The sequence below is a fragment of the Elephantulus edwardii genome, unplaced genomic scaffold, assembly GCF_000299155.1.
Source record: "Elephantulus edwardii isolate Elephantulus edwardi_28Jun2011 unplaced genomic scaffold, EleEdw1.0 scaffold00080, whole genome shotgun sequence".
Taxonomy (NCBI): Eukaryota; Metazoa; Chordata; class Mammalia; order Macroscelidea; family Macroscelididae; genus Elephantulus; species Elephantulus edwardii.
The window spans coordinates 12,222,942-12,245,968 of NW_006399830.1; the positions used below are offsets into that span (position 1 = coordinate 12,222,942).

At 49.6% G+C, this 23,027-nt stretch overlaps 1 protein-coding gene across 1 annotated transcript in view; it reads right to left on the reverse strand.

Annotated features, from left to right (window-relative positions):
- The window catches only part of HIP1 (huntingtin interacting protein 1), a 153,076-nt gene extending 132,693 nt beyond the window's left edge, over positions 1-20,383 (reverse strand). The window contains exon 1 of the mRNA XM_006889689.1: positions 20,230-20,383. Within this exon, the coding sequence (XP_006889751.1) occupies positions 20,230-20,349 (120 nt within the window). The 5' untranslated portion in view covers positions 20,350-20,383. The remainder of the gene's footprint in view (positions 1-20,229) is intronic.
- Positions 20,384-23,027: the final 2,644 nt, after the last annotated feature.

A 23,027-nucleotide genomic window follows, 5' to 3' on the forward strand; every position in this document is an offset into this window, starting at 1 on the left:
GCGGAGACAAGGGACAGACATTTCATAGACTAACTATAATCAGTGCCAAAGACGGCCTCGCAGGCAAGAATTACAAAAGATACAAGAAAAGTCAAGCGCTTTACAAGCAGCAGATGCAACAAAGAGGGTGATGTCATGCCTTGGGAATTATAAATAGCAGGCCCCACCTGGAAAGGACTTGAAAATAGGTATGTTTAACAAGCTGGAAGAGAAGAACGGAGCAGACAGACACCAAAGGGCAAAAACAGGATCTTCTGGAAAATGAACAAATGAGTCTGAGGAAATGACCCAACACAAAGCACAGAAAAAATGAGATGGGAAATTTAAAAAAGAATTTAAATAAAAGAGAGGTCAATGCAGAGTTCTATGATCTATTCAATAGGAGTTGCAGAAGGAAGAATGAAAGGGGGGGACCCCAACAAAACCCTAAAAAGCAAAATCAGAAGCAATAAACCAGGTTACTCCTTGGAGGCAAGGATTCTGGAGCTTCGTCTAACATACTTTGGACATGTTGTGAGGAGAGACAGGTCCTTGGAGAGGGACATCATGCTTGGTAGGGTGGAGGGACAGCGCAGGAGGGGAAGACCCTCTATGAGGTGGACTGATTCAGTGACTGGGGTAATCGGGATGGATGTGTCAGAGACAGTGCGATTGGCACAGGACAGAGGAGGGTTTAGGGCTCTTGTACATAGAGTCGCTATGAGTCGCAAATGACTCGACGACACATAACAACAACAACAACAATCCAAGCCATGGTGGCTGAGAAGTTTCGAGTATTAGTGTAAAAGTGGAGGAAAAAATAAAATAGTGCAAAGAGCACATCACTACATTTTTTTTAAAAAAGGAAACTTAAAAGCTACCTAAGGGAAGAGGTAGATTACCCCCAGGGACCACTATCAGAAGGTGCCTGAAGACAAGAATGTAACAGCTTTTCAAGACCTGAGGAGAAAGAACTGCACGAGCAGAGGAGGCAGCAGCATTCCTATCCTGTTCCATCTGCTCTTTACTGTCTGTCGTGTAATCCAGCAACTCAGGCAGCCGGAGTAGGACGCTCCAACTCGGAGAAGACTTTTACCGAGGTACTCACAGGGCCCTGGCACCACTGCCCGCTGTGTCCACTGTGACCACTTCCATCTGAGATGACAAGGAGGGCAGCCAATTCTGAAGACCAGGCAATGAAGCAGGAACTCCCCAGAACCAGCCGATGTGACCTCTCATCTCCCGACCAGAACTGCACACTTTGAGGGGCAACATCCTTGTATTATCATCAATGTCGTCAAACAAAACACATGAACAGCTGAGTGGCGTATCAACCTGCTCCGTAAACTTTCATTCAAACCTCAATGAAAAGTTTTTAAAACACACAACAAAACACCTTTGAGGGTGATTCTATTGTCACATGGAGTTGTGATGAGTTAGAAATCAACTCAATACCTAATCCAACTGAACTTCACCTTCAGTTAATAACAACAAAGACCTATTACCAAATACAGTGACTCTCAGAGCCATTAGGAGTTAGAACTTGAGCACATCTTCTAGGTGGAGAAGGGTACATGCTATTTAATCTAGGTATCTAATCCAGAATTTCCTAAAGGCTGTAAATATGCTGGGGGTGGAATGTGTAAGGTTCAGTGTCATCAGTACCATCCTCCTAACAGACACCAGACTTAGCAAGACTTTAAGATTCTGGGCTTTTCAGAGACAAGATGTGCTTTGCCTGTGGACAAACCATCCCCAAGCTAGAAAACAATCAACTGAGGAACTCTTAAGCAAAGTATTACAGCCACAAAGCTTCGAGCCTCTTAATGCTAACATTAATAATTCATGATGTTTGAGAGTTGGTCTGAAAAAGAAAGTACAATAAAATCTTGGCTATACGAAGGGCAGGAAGGATGGTGGAATGAAGACATCTTCAGCCATAAAAAGACCAAGAACATTTACTGTGCAGTTTCTTAAAGTGCTACTTAAGTTTCTGTCCTAAAGTCCAACCCCACAGAAGGTTCAGAACTCCTAGAGCAGGCCTATTTATGTTCTAGAAGGAACATCTGAGAGACAAACACAGTATCATCCTGTTTTATGCTCCCTTGACATTACCCTGATCTTCACATCAATCTAACTTTGGGCCAGAGGAGAGCAAGAGGAGAGCTGTCGACCCTCACAGGAGGGGGCCTGGGATGCCAGTAGGGTCATTGGGTGATGGTGACGACAATTTCAGTCAGGACTTCTCTCTGCTACACCAGCCCCCTTCCAACCTTTGCACCTTCAGCTCTCTTTTCACCAATGAGACGTCAGGGACCCGTGTGACACTGGTTTCTTCCACTTCTGTTACCTTCTGCTCATCAACTGCCACCTGGGGTAGTGAGATGCTAAGAGAGGGTGAGGTGGGAGGGGAGCCTCTGAGGGCGGGCTCCCCAACTGAGTCCTCTGCCAGTCCTGGGGGTGGGAGGTGATGCAGTGGGTGAATCCAGCCCCGGGTCAGTTCTGCCAGAGTGACTCTCACAGACAACCCCACCCCAGCTCAGCTCCCCGCCCCAGGTTTCGTAGGGAGGGCACACTTTCAGAAGTCACAATCCAGGGCAGGCTGTCATCGTCGCTGTTATACGCCATCAAGTCAGAACCAACTCAGAGCTGACCCTTCGGTGGAGTTTCACAGGCAGTAAATCAGATGGGAGGAGACTGCCCATCCTTCGCCTGAACAAGTGGTATTTGTAAGTGGTGAGAAGGGATTACCAAAAAATGACTACCTTGAAACAGAAACCTAAAACCTAAACAGAGTCCCCACACCTGAGCTGGTGGCGGTCCCAGGAGGTACATCTGTTACCAGCAAAATAAGACACAAACACGGGATCGCTGTTCTGCTCTGGGCAGCTCCACGGAAAAGCTGGTGTAACTGCGCGCATCGTCTAAGGAAAAAGAAAATGTGTTCCCCTCCACGTTCAGACATAACATCACCACAGCCTTTAAATATCCTGGCTGGAAGGCTATATTTAGCGACCACTTGGCCCTGAGAGTCTGGTTTCCCAGGGCAAAAAGCTCTGCACAGCAGGGACAGGGGCCCAGAGAATCCAGCGGCACGGAGCCCGAGAAGCTCACATGGGGCGGGGCGGGTACAGAAGCCAGAGGGGCGGCTGGCTTCCCCAGACCCCGAGCCTGTGCCCTGAGCCCATCACATCCATTCCGACTCAGGGACCCGCGGTGACAGAGCCGAACCACCCCAGCGGGCTTCCCAGGCTTCTCTGCAGAAGGCCCGCCACGTCTCTAACTCCCGTGGACGGGATCGCTGCTGTAAAACTTGCAGTTAGCAGCCAAGAGCTTCACCGCTGTGCCACCTGGGCTCCTCCCTACGCAAGAAAAAAGGAGCAAGGGTCCCAAACAAAACAGTACGTGTGGTTTGAACTCTCCCAGAGCGTTCCTAAAGAGCAGCTCGACATAGAGAAACCATGTGGGCCGATAATCACATGTGGTCCAACCCCATGTCAGAGACAAGAGCATCTACCAGCTCATTTATTCACTCACGTCACTCATTCATTTACCCACCGACTGATTTACTCATTCATTCACTTACCCACTCATTCATTCATTCAGCCACCCACTGAGTCACTTATTCACTCCTTTATCCACTGATTCATAGTTACTCATTCATTTATTCACCCACTTACTCATTCAGCAACACACCCACTCATTCATTCACTCATCTGCTCATTGACTCACTTCATTCATTCAGTCAGTCATTGATCCAACACATATCCTCAGTCATGTTAAGCATAAAGCCGTGTGGTCCACAGGGGACCTGGGTCAAAGGCAAAGCACAGAACCGTGTGACTGGAAGGCCATTCCCAGAGAGGATCTTTGGAGGGACATCAAGGGAGGACTGAAGAGAATCGGGAGCGAGGGGGGGAATGGGCACTTCCACTGGGAGCGTTAGGGAAGGCTGTGTGGGGCAGGGGCCAACAGCCAGCGTTCTCTACCGTTCTGGATCCTCATTTAGCCACTCAGTGAGCCCAGGATGCCAACGCCATCATCCCACGTCACAGAGGAGTAACTCCTCCAAGGGGCACACGATAACTGGTAACAAAGCTGGAGCTGGAGGTCAGATGGTCTAGCTGCAGTCTTTCCCCCGCACCATGCTGGGTCGGCTGGCGGCAGGCAGAGGCTGACGGAAATGTCCCTGCTGGACGCCATAAAAGACCTTACTCTGTTTCTGCCACCTCGGGAAGGCAGCAGCTTCCCTCAACAGCTACTCCATAATCCTTTCCCAATCCTGCTAGGAAGCCAACCACATCAACTGTCAAAGGCCAAGCACGCCCTCCTGGCAGAAGACTCCAGGCCGTCTCCCTCACCAGCTGCAGACCAGACTGTAAGCACCTTCCTTCTCCACAAACCTCCCTGTCCTGTCCCTGCTGCTTTCAGGAGGCTCTAGTTATCTAGAGGGAGCTTTCATGGCTGAATGGTAAAGAGCTGCACTGCCAACCTACAGGCATGTGCTTGACTCTACCAGCTGCTCCATGGCAGAAAGATGGGTAATTGCCTCCCATGCGATTAACTTCCTCTGAAAACCCGCTATGAGTTGGTTCCAACCTGAAGGAACAAACATAACAACAAAAGTTCCCCAGAGGGGCTCTGTGACCTAGTGGGTAACAAGGTGTGCTGCCAAACCAAAGGCAGGCAGTTCCAATCCATCAGCTGCTCCAGTGCAGAAGGAGGGGCAGTCTCCTCCCAGGCAATTCCCAGCTGCTGAGAGCCTGCTGGAGGGCCAGTGGCGAGTCGATTCAGACAGCACAGCAATGCGTGAGCTTCACAGCACTGAGAGGCCCAAGGGGAGAAGGGAGCACATGTTCATGGAACTCTGACTCAGAGTTTTGCCAAGCAACGTGCCAGTCCTTTTTTAAATGTTTTATTTTGAGATAATTTTAGACTTAACAGAAGAACTACAAAAATAGTACAGAATCCCCATATTCTATTCATCTAACTTCTCACATTTGCTAACATCTTATATAATCATAGGAAAATTTATCAAAACCAAGACATTAGCCGTGGGACAACACTATAAACTATTACACTATTTCCAGCAAATCAGCCACTGAAAACCCTCAGCGCACAGTTCGACACTGACCCACACAGGGCGGCCTGGATCAGAATCTTCAGCAGCAAGTGGTGGGTGGATGGGTGACACTGAATGACGTGGATGTCCCACTACTGTCCTTGCCACGAAGGAACCCCAGTGGCACAGCAGCTAAAATGCTTGGCTGCTAATTTCACCAGAGTGGTCTGAACTCAGGACCTGCTCCATGAGACAAGTCTGTTTCTGTCAAGATTTATGGCCTTAGAAACCTTATGGGTAGTTCTACTCCGTCCTGCAGGATGCTGGGAGTCAGGATCAACCTGATGGCAGTGGGTTCTTTGCAGAATCCCACTGGACATTTAGTTGTCTCACTCTTCTTGTTGTTGTTATTTCTCATCGAGGCAAAACTGACTCATAACTGACCCTCTAGAAGGTTTTCAGAGACTGTAAATCACACGAGAGGAGATTGCCCACCTTTCTCCCTTGGAGCAGCTGGTAGCTTTGAACTGCCTGTCTTTGAGTTGGCAGTGCAACCCCTTATCCACTAGGCCACCAGAGCTCCCTAGCTGCCTCCTTCGTTTCCTCCCATCTAAAAGTTCCTTAGTTTCTCCTGGTATTTCAAGACCTTGATGCTTCTGTAGAATGTCTCTCCTTTTGGATGTGTCTGCCATTTTTCTCATGATGAGACTGAAGTTATGTCATCTAGGCAAGAAAACCAGAGTGATGGGCTCAGCTCAGGCCACCGCATCCAGGACCACTCATTTTAATATACTGTCTCCGTGAGCTTCTCTGTGTTTTCTGGACGATGCTGTGAGACAGGTACTACAAACCCTACTGTACAGAAGAGGAACCCAAGGCCAAGGAGGGCAGAGCATTTGTCCAGGATCACAGGAGTGGTACGGAGTAGAGATGAGATCTGAACCAAGTTCCATCTTTGGAGCTTTCTATTACACTCTAATCTACTAATCCATTCTAGCAATCCATTCTGGTATAAAAAGAATCCACCATTTAAAAAAATACAGAAAAGGTATACTGCATTGAAACAGAGGAGAGATAAAAGAGATATATGATTAGGTATTATCGTCATGACAGGAGTCCAGAACGAAGGCAGCATTGTGGAGTGGACTTGGAGAGAGGGACTGTATAACAATGAAAGAAGTTTTCTTTTACTTTTCAAAGAGAAGAGTGAACTGGGAGGGGGGATGGGCAGGGAGAAACGTGCAACAATGAATGAATGGAAATCCAAAGTCTGTAAATTTTCATTAAAATTATTAAGAATAAAAAAATTTTAAAAAGGTATATGCTATGAATAAATTAAATGTAATAAATTAGAAAAAATATAAATACTGATACAAATAAATCAATTGATCACAGCTATGACTGAACACAAAAAACTGGGTTTAGCTGGTTAATCTCTCTAATCATTCATAGTCCTAAGAGCGAGGAATAATTTGGATAACTGCTAATATTTACTGTGTGGTTCTGTCCCACTGAGTCAGAACAGCCTCATAGCTGACCCTCAAGAGGGACTTTGAAGGCTGTAAATCACAGGGGAGGAGAATGCCATGTTCTCTCATGGAGCAGACGGTGGATTCGAGCCACAGGCCTTTGGGTTGGCTGAGCAGTTTCTTTCCACTAGGCTAACAGAGCACCCTAATATCTACTGAACACCCGTTATTTGCTTGGTTCTGCTCAACTTTTACATACACAATATCACATTCAAATCCTGTAAAAAACACAAATGGAGCAGATACCAGAGGCACCCCCCCTTATTCCAACAAATGCTTGGAATATTTTCAGGATTTAGAATGTTGGGGTCTGGGCACCATCTTATAATCAAGCACAACTATATTTTAGCAGCCGAATGGAAAGAACTCTATTGTAAAGAACCTTTGGTCAGCATCAAAGGGGTTTCAGAACGGTGAATGGGGAACTGTAAGCATACATGGTTTATGCAGAAATCGCTTAACGGCATAAACAGGTAATGAACTTGACTGCTAATCACGATGCAATGCCTGGAGATGCTTCGGAAGAACGTCCCGGCGGTCTACCTCCAAAAAATCAGCCCTGGCCAACCCTGTGCAGCACAGTGGCATCCTGACAAATACAGGATCATGTGTTAGAACCACCTCCAGGGCAAATCGTGTCACGATTATGTGATGTATTTTGCAAATGAGCAAACTGGGCTTAGAGGGCTCCCACAGGCAGTCATCAATCAGAGGCCCCAAGCTCTAAGGCAGGCTCCCCCTGGACATCTGAGACCCTATCCTATTGTTTGGCTTTTATTTTCCATTTCCCAAGCCAGGAGACATTCTAAAAATGTCCAACTAGTACTCAGAATAAACAAAAAGAAATCCTTTTCATAGCTCCCAGGCTCCAAGCTGCCCCTGGGCCAAGGTACTTTCTCCTTGTAAGCCACACCTTCAATGTCACCATGATGACAGGATACGTTATCTTCTGTCTACACATCACAGGAAGTTCTTTCTCCTTCCTCAGAAGCATCACAGTGCTTTCCGTGAACATCACCTCCTTCCCATGAGGACAGAAGAAATTGATGGTGCTGGTTACTAAGAACTGAACATGTTGATCGAAGATCCTACCATGAAGAAGACTCATGATCAAAAGTGGGAAAATGCAAAACAGGATTTCACACTTCCCCCCCCCCTTTCTTGTGTACCATCAAATCAGACCCAACTGGCACAGGAGGAGACTGCTCCTCCTTCACCAGCAAAGCATCTGGTGGATTCGAACCACGCAGCTTCTTGCCACTAGGCCACCAGAACTCCCTGAATTTAATTCTTTTTTAAAAATTATTTTTTGTGCATTTACCACCAAATCAGATCTGACTGGTACAAGAGGAAACTGTCCCTCCTTCTCCAGCAGAGCATCTGGTGGATTTAAACCGTGTACCTTTGGGATTGCAATATAGCTTCTTGCCACTAGGCCACCAGAACTCCCTGAATTTCATTCTTACAGATCCCAGTCTTGGCGGAGCACTGGATGAATGCCTAAAACTACCCTTCTGAGATAGTCTTTAAAACTTAAATCAGAAATATCCCTGGAGTCTTGAAACCAAATAATAATTTCACTTAACCAAGAGCTTGGATGGCACAGTGTGTTACATGCTGTGCTGTAAACCAATAGGTCAGTAGTTCAAATCCATCTGCTTCTCTGGGGGAGAAGATTGACAATCTCTTCCTAAAAAGACTTACAAACTCAGAGACCTGATGGAGGGTGACCATAAGTCATAAGCAACTCAAAACAATATTTTGTTTGTTTGTTTTTTAGTAGAATTATAGATATTGAGCATCAATCACACTCTTTCAAGAAATTCTAAGGGAGCATTGGTGGCTTATTGGTAAGAAGCTGTGCTGCAATCTCGAAGGCACACAGTTCTAATCCCACCAGATACTCCACGGGAGAAGGGGCAATCTTCTCCTACGCCAGTCGGATCTGATTCAACCGTACACAAGAAAATCATCATCATCAACAACAACTTCTATATGGAATCAAAGTGACAATGTTGTTGTTGTTGTTATGTGAACTGACTCACAGCTGACCCTCCAGTGGGTTTTCACAGGCTGTAAACTGCACAGGAGGGGAATGTTCATCTTTCTCCCAAGGTGGAGTCAAACCACCTGCCTCTGGGCTGGTATCAGAACTCCTTATCACCAGGCCACCAGAGCTCCCTAATGTATCAACAGTAACCGGGAAAAGGTTAGGGAGCTCTGATGGCCTAGTGAGGACTGCTGCCAACCCCAAAGCAGCCAGTTCAAATCCATCAGCGTCTCTGCAGGAGAAAGATGAGCCATCTCCTGCTGTGCAATTTATAGCTTCTGAAAACCCACCGGAGGGTCAGCTGTGAGTCGGTTCCAATGCAAAGGCAATGAGTAAATCCGTCAGGAGAGAGTTTTTCAGTAAGCAGGCAAACGGTCTAATCACCATGCCACAGGGCTCCTGCAAACAGTGTTAGCTGCTATTAAAGCACAAGTGAACAGGCCTACCGACCTCCTGAGTGGTCCAGCACAGACCGACTTCCTGAGCTGCCTCACAGCATTAAGAGCAGAGGGGATGGAGGTAAAAGCAAAGGCTGAGAAAATCCACCATGTTCCTTTCCAACATCTATGCCAGAGGAGCACCCTGAGTTCCTCCCTCCCCTCACAAGTGTCAGACGGTGGTGCTGCCCAAAAGCTGGGAGCAGGGCTCCTCCCTGCCTGCCTGGGCAGGAAAACAGGAAGTAGCCTCCACCCACTGGGAAGTGAGGCTGGCATGTTCCCCAAGGTAGGCATCTCTCCAGGCCATCAACTCTCCTTGATGCTTGACAGGAACTGGCCCCCGGCCTGACGTACCGCTGCACCAGGCCGTCCTTTCGGCCAACCCTGGGTCTGTCCCACGCCTTGTCCTGAGAGCAGTAGGAACAAGAAACAACCCACCCAAAGGTCTCAAAGACCTGCCCATCATGGGCTTCTTCCAGGGTCACGCAGGCTGAGGACCTGTTTTGCTGGCATCACAGAGCTCCCCCATCTCTTTAAGGTGCAATTCTGTGCTCCACTTAACTGGTACCTGGTCCTCAGCCCACACACAAGGGCACTGGAAACCTTTCAAGATAACAGTGCAGAGCCAAAGAGCAATACGTACCAAAAAAAAAAAAAAAAAAAAGAGCAATACGTGTGCCTTTATTAAACAATCTGAAAGCCTGCTTACTGGAGGTTCATAAGAGAAAATATTTGCGAGCTGGAAGGGCATGTGGAAATCTTTTACAGCCTCCTCATTTTATAATAAACAATTCAGTAGCAGCCAGATTTCCCCACTGTCTGGGGGCTGCTCTCATACTCCTGCACTCATCCCAGCATCCTTTATCCTCTACTATAAAAGCCACGACCTGTATGCAGGATGCAGCCAGTCAGCTCTATCCAGGCCCTGGGAGAGTGCGTCTGTCATTTTCCTCCTTGTAACACCTCCCAGCTCGGAGAAGTCCTGTCTGACGAAGCAGCAGTCCTGGACGACTAAGACCACATCTTAGAAATGCTTAGGAAGTGTGCATAATTCAAGGGAATTTCATAATCAGGCTTAGAGCTTGGGCTCCGTTTCTGGCTTCTGATAAATCTCTTCAAGGTGGGTTCTCCAGCCCAGCTCTTAGGGAGGTGGGAAGTGGCTCCCATAGGCCCCTGGGTGTCGGGGAAGGCTGGTCAATGGTCCTCCCAGGACATCTGCTTAGAAAGACTTGATCATCAGAGAAATCAAAGAAAACAGAGAATCTTCAAAACGTGCAAAGGAAACACGTCCTGCAGATGGGGGGCTGCCTGCAGACCCTCCTGTCTTGTGTCTTGTTCATTCACACTTCCAGCAAACAGACACAATACCTGCCTGATGCAAGGGCCTTGCACATGACATTGAACGCCACATGCTGCCCTCAATAGGCTTACAGTCAGGACGGAAGGCGAAATGTGGTGGATGTGGGGTCTGAGGATGCAAATTTCAGGATAGAAGTGGTGCCCAAAGTGGGTGGAAATGGGAGGGAAAGTCAGAAAAGAGTGGAAGTAAAAAGGGTTTTAAGCGTGTCAGCTGGCTGGACCCAGACCAGTGGGATCTAGAGGAGGACGCTGCCCAGGCTCAGACTGGACAGACAGGGGCCAGAGACCCTGACAGGGCACATCCTGCAAGATCCCCAGGGAACTAGCAAAGCTTCCTGGACAAAGGGAGTTACATAATCAGGGCCAGGCCTCCAAGACAATGTGAGTCTCAACTGCCCAGGGGACAGGGAGCCTAGGACCACAACAGTCCAGGCCAGAGGCGTCCCGGGTGGCGGCTGCTGCTGCTGTCTGCGGTCACTGAGTCAGTCCCAACTCACAGCAGCCCCGAGCACAGAAGCCCAAATGCCCCCAGGCCTGTGCCATTTCCAGGCCTGGCTGCTCACCGGACCACAATACTCCACAGGACTTCCACCGGTTAACTTTTCATTTTATTGTGGCCTGAGTGAAAGTTTACAAAGCAAATTGATTTTCCTTTCAACCACTCCAACACATTTTGTTTTCTAACCCTCATTAAGATCCCCACAGTGTAATCACACTCATCCACTTCCTTGCGATTCTCACTTCCATTAATCCTTCCTTCCTACTCCTTCCTGCCTTCTGAGTTGTATCATTGGGCAAATGCTTTTTTTACTTTATATAGCCGGCTAGTCTAAGAATTAAGTGCCTCTCTGGTTTTACTGATCACCTTTATAGGCCTGTCGACCGAAGATGAAAAAAATGCCTTTGAGCTGTGGTTTTGGAGAAGGGCGCTAAATATTCTATGGACCACCAAGAGAACATACAAGAGGGTGATCCTGAGAGGGAGGGATGTTAGAACGCCCTCTCACGTACTTGGGGCGTGTTTTCATGAGGGGCTGGTCCTTGGGAAAGGAACAGTGGAGGATTAGCAAAGGAGGGGAAGATCTTCAACAAGGTGAATTTTCACAGTGACTGCAGCAACGGGCTACAGTCAGAGAAGATGAGGATGGCACAGGACAGGGCAGGCCTCAGCTGTCATTCATAGGGTCGCTATGAGCTGTGGTTGATTTGATGATACCTAACAACAACAACAACACTGGTTTGCTGAAAGTAGAGCCACGGGCGTGAGTTTGTCTCTTGTTCAAAGACGGCCTAAAGGCCGTAGTCTCAGGGTTCCACAAGTCTCTATCTGACCAATAATCTTGGCCATGTTTGCTTTTTTTTTTAGTTCTACATTTCATCCTACTCTATTCAGAACCTTCTCCTGTGATCTTTCAGAGACAGTGGTCATCATTAGATGACTTTGAAAAGTCAATCATCAGACCTTTCTGTCTAGTCCATCCTAATCCAGTGAAAAGTGTTCAGCGTCACAGTATTTGGCATGCATGAAAAGCAAAGGAGGGCTGGACCAGAGAGGTCTCCAAGTGGGGCTGAGGGGGCAAGAGTGAGGGTAGACTTAGCTGTGTTGCCAGACAGATGATGGGGCTTCCAGGGCCCAGATGTGAGCTGTTCAGAGGCTGTGGTGGCCTCAGCTGAGTTGGCAGAGGTATGTGTCGTTGATCCAGGTGCAAATGTCCAATGAGATGTGAGTGACCAGGCTGGGAAGTCAGGAGGGAGGTATGGGGAGTCACAGAGGTGGGGGGAGATGCCATCTGAAGGAGGGGATGGCAGAGGGGGTGAACAGAGTCAGACAAAAGCAGACTAAGAAGAACATTCAGGGATCCCCAACTACCATGGTGGGGTGAGTTAAAGAGCTGGAGGGGGTCAGGCAGTGACACAGGGAGGCAGGTGATGGAAGGCCAAGTTTTAGGTCCAGTTTTCCTGGGTTTGCATCCAAGGTCTGTCACTTATGTCAGAATCTTGAGGTATGGGGAGTCAGTGACCTCTCTCAGCCTCAATTTTCTCATCTATAAAACAGGGATTTTCATTCATAAATCTGTTGCCAAGAATGGAAAGAGATGACGCATGTGAGACTTTTGCCACTCACACAAGATAAAGCAGATGGGAAAAAAATCCCATTAATTATTGGTGGGAGTAAAAGCAGAGACATCTCAGTAAAGATACTGTTGTTGCTGCACCCCAATGAGTCAGAACGTACCCCCAGCTGACACTCCAGTGGGTTTTCAGAGGCAGTTAGTGGCTTGAGAGGAGAGCAGAGCAGCTGCAATTCAAACCACATGCCTCTGGGATTGCAGTGCAGCTTCTTACCATTAGGCCACCAGAGCTAATAAAGATGTTGTTTTGCTTGTTCTTGTGTACTATCAAGTGGGAGCCAACCCATAGCTGACCCTCCAGTGGGCTTTCAGAGGTAAATCACACAGTGAAAACCTGCACATATTTCTCCCATGCAGCAGCTGGTAGATTCGAACTGCACACCTTCGAGATTGCAGCACAGCTTCTTACTACTCAGCTTACCAGCTCAATAAAGTAACCAAGAGGAGCTATTTACCAGAAAAGGACATCATGTCTGGTAAAGCAGAGAGCCAATGAAAAGAATGGACACCCTCAAAGAGAGAGACTGGCACAAATGTAACACGAAGCCCAAACCCAGCAGCCATGCTGAAGATGGCGCGGGGCGGGCAGCACTTGTACAGAATGAAAGAGCTGCCTCAAATCCAACCAACAATAACAAAACGAGGGATCCCAAGAAAGCACATAGCTGTCGTCTTATGCGCCCAACACAGACCAAGGAAGCAACAAGGGGATGGGAAAAGCACAGACTGTTTTAAGAAGCTACTTCTGAATGTAAAGTGGAGCAAACGGGGAAACGGGGCTCACCTCTGGCTCTCCTTGCAGGAAAGCGCCTGCTCAGAGCACGTGTGCACTTTATTTTTTTATTTTGTTATTTTTTGTGTGTGCGTGTACCGTCAAATCAGATCTGACTGGTACAGGAGATTGCCCCTCCTTCCCCGGCAGAGCATCTGGTGGATTCGAACCGTGCGCCTCTGGGACTGCAGTTACAGCACCTTACCACTAGGCCACCAGAGCTCCCCCACGTGTGCACTTTAGGCATCTGGTCAACAAGCAGCATGGGAAGGGGCGCCGGATACACAGGCGTGGGGCTACTCCACACACTGACCAGCAGGGCTTCAAAGGAGCTCTGAGTCCTTGCATTTAGAAAGAACACAGATTCTTCTTACAGGGGGCAGGCCCAGGGCCCTCTTGGTTTTCTGGACTGGCTCAGTCAATCTGAGCACACAGGTTAATAGGGAGGCAGGAGCTGGGCAAGCCCAGTGGCTGCCACTCTGCCTGCTTGAAAAACACTTTCTTTTTTCCAATAACTACCCCATACTCTCCCACCACCACTGTGGCCATCAATTCAATACCAACGTTTGGTGATCTCAGGTTTAACAGAATAGAGCCACGTTCCATGGGGCTTCAGTGGATAATTTCCTACCCCCACACACCCCCCTGAAATAGAACATCAAGTCCTTCTTCTAAGGCATCTCTGGGTGGGCTCAAACTTTCAACTTTTCAGTGAGGAGCCAAGCACAGTAACTGTTTATATTTCCCAGGGACTCACTCCCACTTCAGGCCAAGGAAGACACATGCTCTACAGGGTGGGACCCAGGGAAACAGTTAAGCACTAAGAGAGTGTTCGTGGTGATTCTAAAGTGCAGTCAGGGTTGAAAAGCACTGAGGCTTCTCCAACAATCTTCATGTTTTCCAGCTATTGACCCTCAGGCTGAGCATCTGCTAAAGAACAGGGAGCAAGATGGTAGAAACACCCTCCAACACCTAGGCTTAAAAAGCTTAAGTGACCTTGGCCATCTAACACTCAGGCTTTAAGCTTTGCTATCTGACTTTAGCTTCTCTATTTGCTTGCTGTGTGACCTTAGCCAAGTCATAGCCTCTCTGAGCCTGACTTACTAAACTCAGATATTACACTGAGATATCTCATACAAACTCACTTATTAAGCTGAGGTAACTGATGTAAATTATTAACATGTTCCTAGCACCCTGCAACGTGGAACTCTGGTGGCCTAATAAGGAACTGAACTGCAGCCCAAATGGGAGAAAGATGGGCAGTTTCTTTCCATGTGATGGACTGCTTCTGAAAACCCGCTGGAGGGTCAGCTACTGGTCGGTTCCAACTGGGTGGTACATAACAGTAAAAAAGAACCTTGCAAAAGAGCTCTTGTTCATAGTATTGCACTGCTAATAAAAAAAAAAATTAGTGTCGCAGGCAGTTCGACTCCAGCAGCAGTTCCTGAGGGGAAAGATGGGACTAATAGTCTTATAAACCCAGTGGAGGACTGCGGAGTGGACTTGGTGGTTTTGGTTATGGTTCCCTGCAGGCCCTCAAAAAAACACATATTTTGTCCACATTGTACCAAGGGAAGTCAGTCTGTCACAAAAGGACAAATACTGTATGACCTCATTTATAATGAAATAGCGAAGTAGGCAGAATGTTTAGAGACTAAAGTTTATTAGTGTTACCAGCAACAGGCAGAAGGGCCAAAGAAGAAAATTAAGTAGCAAGCAATAAGTATCTTTTAATGGTGATGGAAAATTTGGCAACAGATAGGGGCGCTTGATTGCACATCACCATTAATGCAATCGATAGTTTTAAAAACACAGTATTTCTGCCACTTCCTCTCTAGACTCCGAAGCTCCTGCCTTTTCCTGATGCACAGTTATTTGTCACAATCCTTTAAGCTGTGCTGTGCTCTGAGGATTTGCTCCTGTCTGCGTCTTTCCAGAGGCCCAATCCTCACCTCTAACACTAACACTCGCTCTTTGAAAAGCACCACCCAAGCATCCTCGGGCCTTCATGTCAGATCAGAGACTCTGATGCCGGGGTCCAGGTAGGGCCCAAGCGTCTGCATTTCTGCCGACTCCAGGGTGGCTGGCCGCGTGCCCACGCTGAAGTAGCCAGGCCGGCAGAGGAGCCCACAGCCAAGTGTCCACCTCCCCGCTGACTCACAGGCTGCTCTTTATCTTACTCATCTCTGCTGCCCTCCTTGGTATGTGCTCACTAAACGGTGTTCAAAGAATAAACAAACCCGAGAGAAATCCATTTTCCTGCTAAGTAAACACAGGGTATTCTGCCTGTCTGAGAGCGCTGGTCCTCCTGGTTCATTTTAGAATGGCAACTTAGCTTGAGGGAGAGAATGTCCTAGAATGGGACCAGGACAGGAAACCTGGAGTCCTGGGTTTGAATCTCCACCACGGCGGCAAGTTACCAAGCTCTCTGAACTCAACGTCATCACCCATAAATCAAGGAGAATATTCCCTCTCAACTACACAGGCCCAGTGAAATCTAAACGTGTGCTTTATACACTGAAATCATCACCTGTCTGTCCATTTACTGTACTGTGCTGGCTTGTGTGTTGCTGAAAACTTTACTACTGAGACTTAACATACAAACAGGGTCACCCAAGAAGAGCAGGTTCCAGCAGAACTTCCAGACTAATAAAGACTAGGAAGAAAGGTCTAGAAACTGACTTCTTAATTTTTTTTTTAATTTTTGTGTGAGTGTACCATCAAATCAGATCTGACTGGTACAGGAGGAAATTGTCCCTCCTTTCCCGGCAGAGCATCTGGTGGATTCGAACCGTGCGCCTCTGGGATTGTAGTTGCAGCTCCTTGCCACTAGGCCACCAGAGCTCCCCTAGAAACTGACTTCTTCAAACAAAATTTTAAAATATATAGTTCAAACTCATTGCCATGAAGTAAAAACCAACTCATGGCTGGTCCTCCAGCGGGTTTTCAGAGACTGTAAATCGCGTGAGAGGAAACTGCTCATCTTTCTCTCAAGGAGCAGCTGGGGGATTAGAACTGCTCACTCTGGGTTTGGCAGAATGACTCCCTACTGACAAGCCTACTTGAGAATCACAACAGAGTGTACGCTGACTCATCTGCTTTGGACATATCATCTGGAGGCTCAAGCCCTGGATACCTCTGAAGGAAGACGTCTTTAGTGAAGCAGAGGGCCAATGAGGGCAAGGGAGACACCTGATGACATGAACTGGCACAAGAGCCACAATGACCAGCAGCAGCCATTTACTCCCTGCCTATGCACCTCCGTACGTGTCTGTGTGTATGTCTGTTCGCCGACCTATGTACCGTTCGGGTGCATCGATTCTGACTCCTCGCAACACTACAGGACAAAGCAGAACTGCTCCATGGGGCTGCCAAGGCTGTTGATTTTTACAGAAGCCTCTCTCCTTCCCAGGGATCAACTGGTGGATTCAAGCCACCACTGTTTCAGTTAGTAATCAGGCATTTAAATCTTTGTGTCACCTGGGTTGTTTTTGCTCTATCTACCTGTCTATAGCTCTAGTGGTCCAGTGGTAAGAAACTGAGCTGCAATCCCGAAGGTACACAGTTCAAATCCACTGGCTGTTTCACAGGAGAAGGATGGGCAATCCCTCTCGTGCAATTAACTGCCTCTGAAAACCTGCTGGAGGGTCAGCTATGGGTTGGTTTCGACTCAACAGCATAAAACAACATAAACAGAAAAGGGGACAGACAAGGCACTACTATTACAGTAGGGCTCCAGCTTTCCCGAAAGCATGAAGTATTTCTGAGTTTCCTAAAGCCACAGCTTGTGATGGGAGACACATCAGGGGTCTAATTGGAAATGGGGGCTATGGCAGTGGCTGGGCACTCAGGTAAGTCAGAGGTCCTTATTCCAGCAAGGACATCTGGCATATTGAAGGTAGTGACCATGACAGGACACCTGAGAGGGGAAATATCCCAAGAAGATGATAGAGGGAGTGAGATACAAACCTGAAGGTCAGCAAAAGGAAATCAGAGACCCTTAACAGGCATGGGAGCTGCGCTCCTGAGGGCATGTGGGAGGGTTGAGGCTGGACCAGGGGGATTCCGAGGCCTTTAGGAAAGAAGTCAAACAACTCCGGATGCCTTCTGTGGCCCAGAAGAGAGCTGGGGGAGCACAGCTCTTCACGGTGAGGGCACCGTCAGCCCATGGCGGTGCCCACTGGTGCTAACCATAGTCCTGGCCCACCCTCCATCACAGCCAGCACCCCATGCATCTGACGATACAGTTCTGCCCTCAATAACCTCAGAGTTTACAGAGGAAAATGATGACATACAGTAGCCAGCACTGGGAGAAGTTTACAAGATGAGTTGGAGGCTCTCAGAGGCAGATGAAGCCAGTGTTGTCCCCTAACCCCCTCAGCCTCGTTGACGCCCACCTCACATGGTCTGTCGACTTCTGGATGGTTCCCTGCCACGGGAATGCCAACACTTGTGCTCTTCCCAGTACTAATGGGTAACATAAGGTAGCAATTAAAGAATGGGACTGCCTCCAGCTGTGTGACCTCAGACACGTTACTTGACCTCCCTGTGGCCCAACTGCCTCTGCAGTGGCTAATACTCTGTCAAGATTTAAATACGGTAATAAAATGAAGTACTCCACACTCTTCCAAACACAATGGTCAGTTACAATTATTATTATGACTTGACCGATGCCCCAACTCATTGCTGAGAAATTTCTCCTCATTTTATGTCTTCTAAGGAGCTCTGGTGACCTAGCAGAAAGAAGCTGTGCTGTAATCCTGAAGGCACGCGGTTCGAGGCCACCAGCTGCTCTGCGGGAGAAGGATGGGCAATCTCCTCCCATGCAATTAACTGCCTCTGAAAACCCACTGTTACAGGGTCAGCTATAGGCCGATTCCCACTCTGCGGTACACAGCAGCAACAATACTCTTGATAGGTAGTTATTAAACAAAATATTTGGGCAGATTGACTACTGCTAGGTTTGGGGACCACTCTGTTTCTTTACTTCCTGCTCCCCTAAATAGTTCTACCATTAGAAAAAGCACCTTTTCTTCCTCAAATCTACCTCCTTCTTCTTCTCCTCTGTCTCTCTCTCTCACACACACACCCCACTCTAACAATTCTGGACAATTACTTGTGCTCCACAGAAGGTAAAATAACTGGAAGCATTGACCTAGACTCGCCTCGCCGAGGTGTCCCTGGACAGCTGGTGAACACGCCAGCCAGGTGGAAGCTTTCTCGCAAACCTAATTTCCATCACGATAGTGGGTCAAAGTCTCACAGAGATTTCTCAATTGCTCTAGTTTTCACTTCTCTGAAACGCTAGAAAGGGATGAATTAATATAAATCTTCACCTATTTCTCTTTCATTTAAGGAGGAGGAAAAAGAAGGAAACGCCACTGTACATGGGGGTTCAAAGTCTCAGGTGACCAGCTAGTTGAAGTGCTTGCTGTTGTTATGTACCGGAGAGTTGGAACTGACCCATAGTTCCACCTACATTACTGCTTGGACACACAGACAGACAAACTTCTTTTCATATACCCAGTAAGCAAACCTCAAACCCAAGAGGACTTGGGAGCAGAATCTTTTCCTTGCCCTTGCCCTTGCCTTTGGGGTTGGATGGCACAGGGCGACAGGCTCTCCTGTCCCCCACTTCACCTGGATGCACCTGTGGGCACACCTGCATGGGGCAGGGTGTTGAGAAGTCCTCCGGGGTGGAGAGTTTCATTTGTCATTAGAATCCACGGACATGGCATTCCAAGTCTCTTTGCCATCTTTAGATGGCTTTTTAAAAGATGGGCTTTTTAAAGCCCAAAGCCCTTTCCCTACCACTGTATAGTATTATGTTTGGGGAAGAACGCTGACATCGAGTCCCAGTCTCTGTCAGTGAAGGCCAACCAGATCTGCAAAGGTTCCCAGTCCAGGACCAGAGAGCGAAGATCAAAACTGATGCTAAAGTATCTCCACCTTGGGTAGAAGGAAGCCCTGTCCTGGCTGCAAATGGATTTCCAACAATCAGACTGATGAGCACCACCAGTGTCTTCACTCACATCAATACTTAAAGCATTAAAACTCGGAGGTAAAGTGGATTGTGGCTTTTTGTTGATGACACTGGGACATGTTGGCCCCCAGCCCTGGTCAGCGGGGACAGATGGGGCAGGCTGCCTGTGAGCTCTCAGTTCATCTCAGAGTCATGAAGCCTGGACCCATCTCAGGGCACCACCAGCAGCTGACCCCAGCCAGGGGTGAGTTACCTCCTCAGACACCCCAATTCCTGCCCCCCTGACCGGCCCCCTCCTCCAGCCCCCAGTAATTTTTCAGGCCTGGCCACACTTGACACTTCCTACATCCCTTCCCAGCGCTCTGACCCCTTTGGCCCGACCCTCTGAGGGCCAACAACGGTGGTCAGAGCAAGAGGTAGAGAGAAATGGGGCGCTCGGGGGTGTGGGGACACAGTGCAACTGAGAAGAAGTCCAGAGAGGAGGAGACAGTGACCCATTCTTCATCTCCACCATCCTGGGCATGCACGCTCCAGCCCCATATTAACTCTCCAAGGGCCCCCGTGTGCCCCCCATGACCAGGGGCACCACATCCCTGGGCATGCACCCTCCACCCCCATATTAACTCTCCTAGGACCCCCATGTGCCCCCCATGCCCAGGGACACCCCTCCTAATGGCCCTGCCCTGTCTCCACCCGGTCCCGGGAGCCCGCCCCTCGCCCCCCTGCTGGTCCCGGGTGACTGGGATGTCCCAGACACCCCAACCTCCGGGGATCCCCAGATCTGCACCCAGATGCCAGCTCCTGGAAGCCCCCTGGACCCATCCTCTCCTTGGTCTACAAGAACCCTTCCGCCTTCAAAGTCCCCTCCAGGTCACTGTGCATCTCAGGTGGTCCCGGCCACGTCCCGGGGGTTCGCTGGTCCTCACCTGAGTCCGCTCGAAGCTCTCCCGCTCCGCCGCCTCCAGCCCCGCGCCGACCCCGCGCCGGCTCAGCACCTTGGGCAGTGGGTTGGGCACCTGCTTCATGGAGCTGGCCATCCGGTCCATGTTGCCGCGCGAAAGCCGAGTCAGGGGCCCTCCGCCGCCCGGGGATCCCCACGGCGCCGCCCGCCCCGCCCTCCCCGCTGGGATCCGGCGCTAACGGGACGGCCGCCGCCTCCTATTGGCTGGGAGCGCTGCTACTTTCCTCGAGGCCCCGCCCCCTCGCTAAGAGGCTTCCCCGCCCGCCCCCGCCCCGTGGAGCCCCTCGGGGAACTGAGAGGCCCACGCCGTGACTGGCCCGCGGGCTTGTCAATCACTGCGTGACAGCAGAAGGCGTGGCGGGTGAGGGCGGAGCCTGGGTGGGGTGCCCCGACCTGCCCTCGCGCAGGAGCCCGCGAGCGCGCGCGCCCGCCTCTGCGTCTCCGCGTGCGCCCGCCCGCCCCTGCCCTCGCGCGCCCCCCCCCCCGCCGCCCGGCGCGCGCAGCCCCGCCTTCCCCTCCTCCTCCCGCATGTCCGCCCCCTCCCTCAGCCGCCGAGTGCACCTCTGCCCAGGAAAGCGCCTCTGAGGGCGCCTCGCGGTCCGGAGGGACGCTGGCTGAGGAGCGGGACTGCCCCCTGGGGATCACGGCCCCCTTGTTTACTCCCTTCGGCCCGAGGACGGATGGGCTCTGACCGAAGCGGTCAGCTCCTGGCAAGTCCGGCCGCCGTGGGTGGCGGCCCCCCGCGCGCCCCCTCGGCCTTGGTTCCCGCGGCCGTCACGCACCTGGCGTCGGGCTGCGCTGGGCCGAGCGCGCGGGGACCTGCGGGGCCGGCCGGAGCTTACTCATTCTAAACCCTTGTGGACATTTTTGTTTGTTTACTCGGCGATACTGTCTCCTTCCCCCTCGCTGCCCTGTCCCCCGTCCTGCTCGCACGGCGTCCACCGAGGGACTGGCCGCCAGAGGGACGGGGAGCTGTGCCCGGGGAGGCGGGGGACGGCCGCTTCCCGTGCGGGACCGCACGCGGGCTTCGCTCCTCGGTGATTGGAGACTCGAAGGAGGGCGCCTTTGAAAACAGGAAACAACTTGATGGCATGCGCCATCAAAAAAAAAAAGAAATAAATAAAATAATAAATAATAATAATAAAAACAGCTTGTAGTAAAAAATTCACATTCAATACCGCAGCAAGCTGGACCTTTGCAGACACCGGGGTCTCTGAGTCGGAATTGCAAACAAGATCAGGCTGGTGTGGACCTCGGTGTACAGCAATAGCCTTGGCCAGGCTGGACGGGCGACAGGGGCCAGAGGGCAGCGAGGGGCCACTGGGGAGTGTGCAGGTGACCGCTTAGGAGGGCTTGATGAGAATGTAATGAATACAAGTGCCGGGATCCCGTCCACTGCAACCCGTTAGGATCTCATGCACAACTCAATGAACAGCAGAAGGCGGCCCAGCCTGGCTCCACCTGCGGCCTCTGCTGAGCTCACCTCTACTGCTGCAATCACTTCATGGAGACCCTGGACTCTGTAAAGAAGAAAGAGGCTCCAGGCTTCGAGGAAACCTCCTCCTCCTCAACCTGTGATCATGCACATGACACACCCTGGCTTGCTGTGAACACTCCCTGAAGACGACCTGAATCTGTTTATAACCTTCTGTTATGGGTCCCATTACAACACAAAACAAAAACCTTCACAACTGGCTTGATAAGCAACATCGTGGTAAAAGAAGGAAAGAATTGACATCATCGTGAATTTTAAAGACTAAGATAGGGTTTAAGGCAGGCGGTGGCTTAAATCCCCAAAGGGGGAGGGGAGGAGAAGGCGGCCAGGTTGTTCCTGGATGACTCTTGACTCTGGTCTCTCTGGCTTCTAGTTCTGCATGTGCATGGAGGTCCCCGTGTGCAAGTAATCACTAGTGTTTTTTGGGGGTCATGTGCTTTTCCGGCCTTGTGTTTGATGTACAATACTGCTTTTCCCCCCAGGAGCAAGGTCCATGAGGCCTGGCCTCAAGTTTAAGGCAGGCGGTGGCTTAAATCTCCGAAGGATTTAAGTTCAACTTGATTTTTTGTGAAACATTCTTCTAGGTGACATAGCTCTGGTCTGTGCATTGCTGTACAGAGGTAACTCATGGTTGCTGTAAAGCTGAACACTGTGACACTGATGTGTCAAATGTGATAATGGTTACCCATGGTGGACAGTGTTTGGTGGAACCCACAAGCTTGGAAGCAGGAGTGGCATCCCCTTTTGAAATGGCTTGCCTCCGGAAACTCTATGAACAGTGCTCAGGTCTTTTGTCCGTAGGTTTGCTATGAGTCGTCTATGACCCAACGGCACCTAACAACAACTAGCAACAACAAGATGGGTGCACCACTGTGTGTTAAATGCCATCGTGTCAGAACTAATGCATAGTTGACCCTCCAGCAAATTTTCAGAGGCTCCAAACTGCATGAGAGGAAACTGGCCATCTTTCTCCTGAGGTGCAGCTGGTGGATTTGAACCACAAGTCTTTGTGTTGGAAGTGCAACTCCTTACCACTAGGCCACCAGAACAGGTACACTAGAACAGGGGGGTGGGGGGAAAGAAATAAAATCTGCCCCTTAGGAAGATTGTGTGAACCAGGCTTAGGCAAAGAGAGAAAAAGAAGGCACTGGTGGGCCCCAGAATTTTTATAAAGGAAGAGTTTAAGGGCAGCAGTGTGACAGAAGGAGGAATTCCTATGAGGCTACAAGAGCATGACAAGCACACTGGGGTCTCTGTGAGAGGCTTTG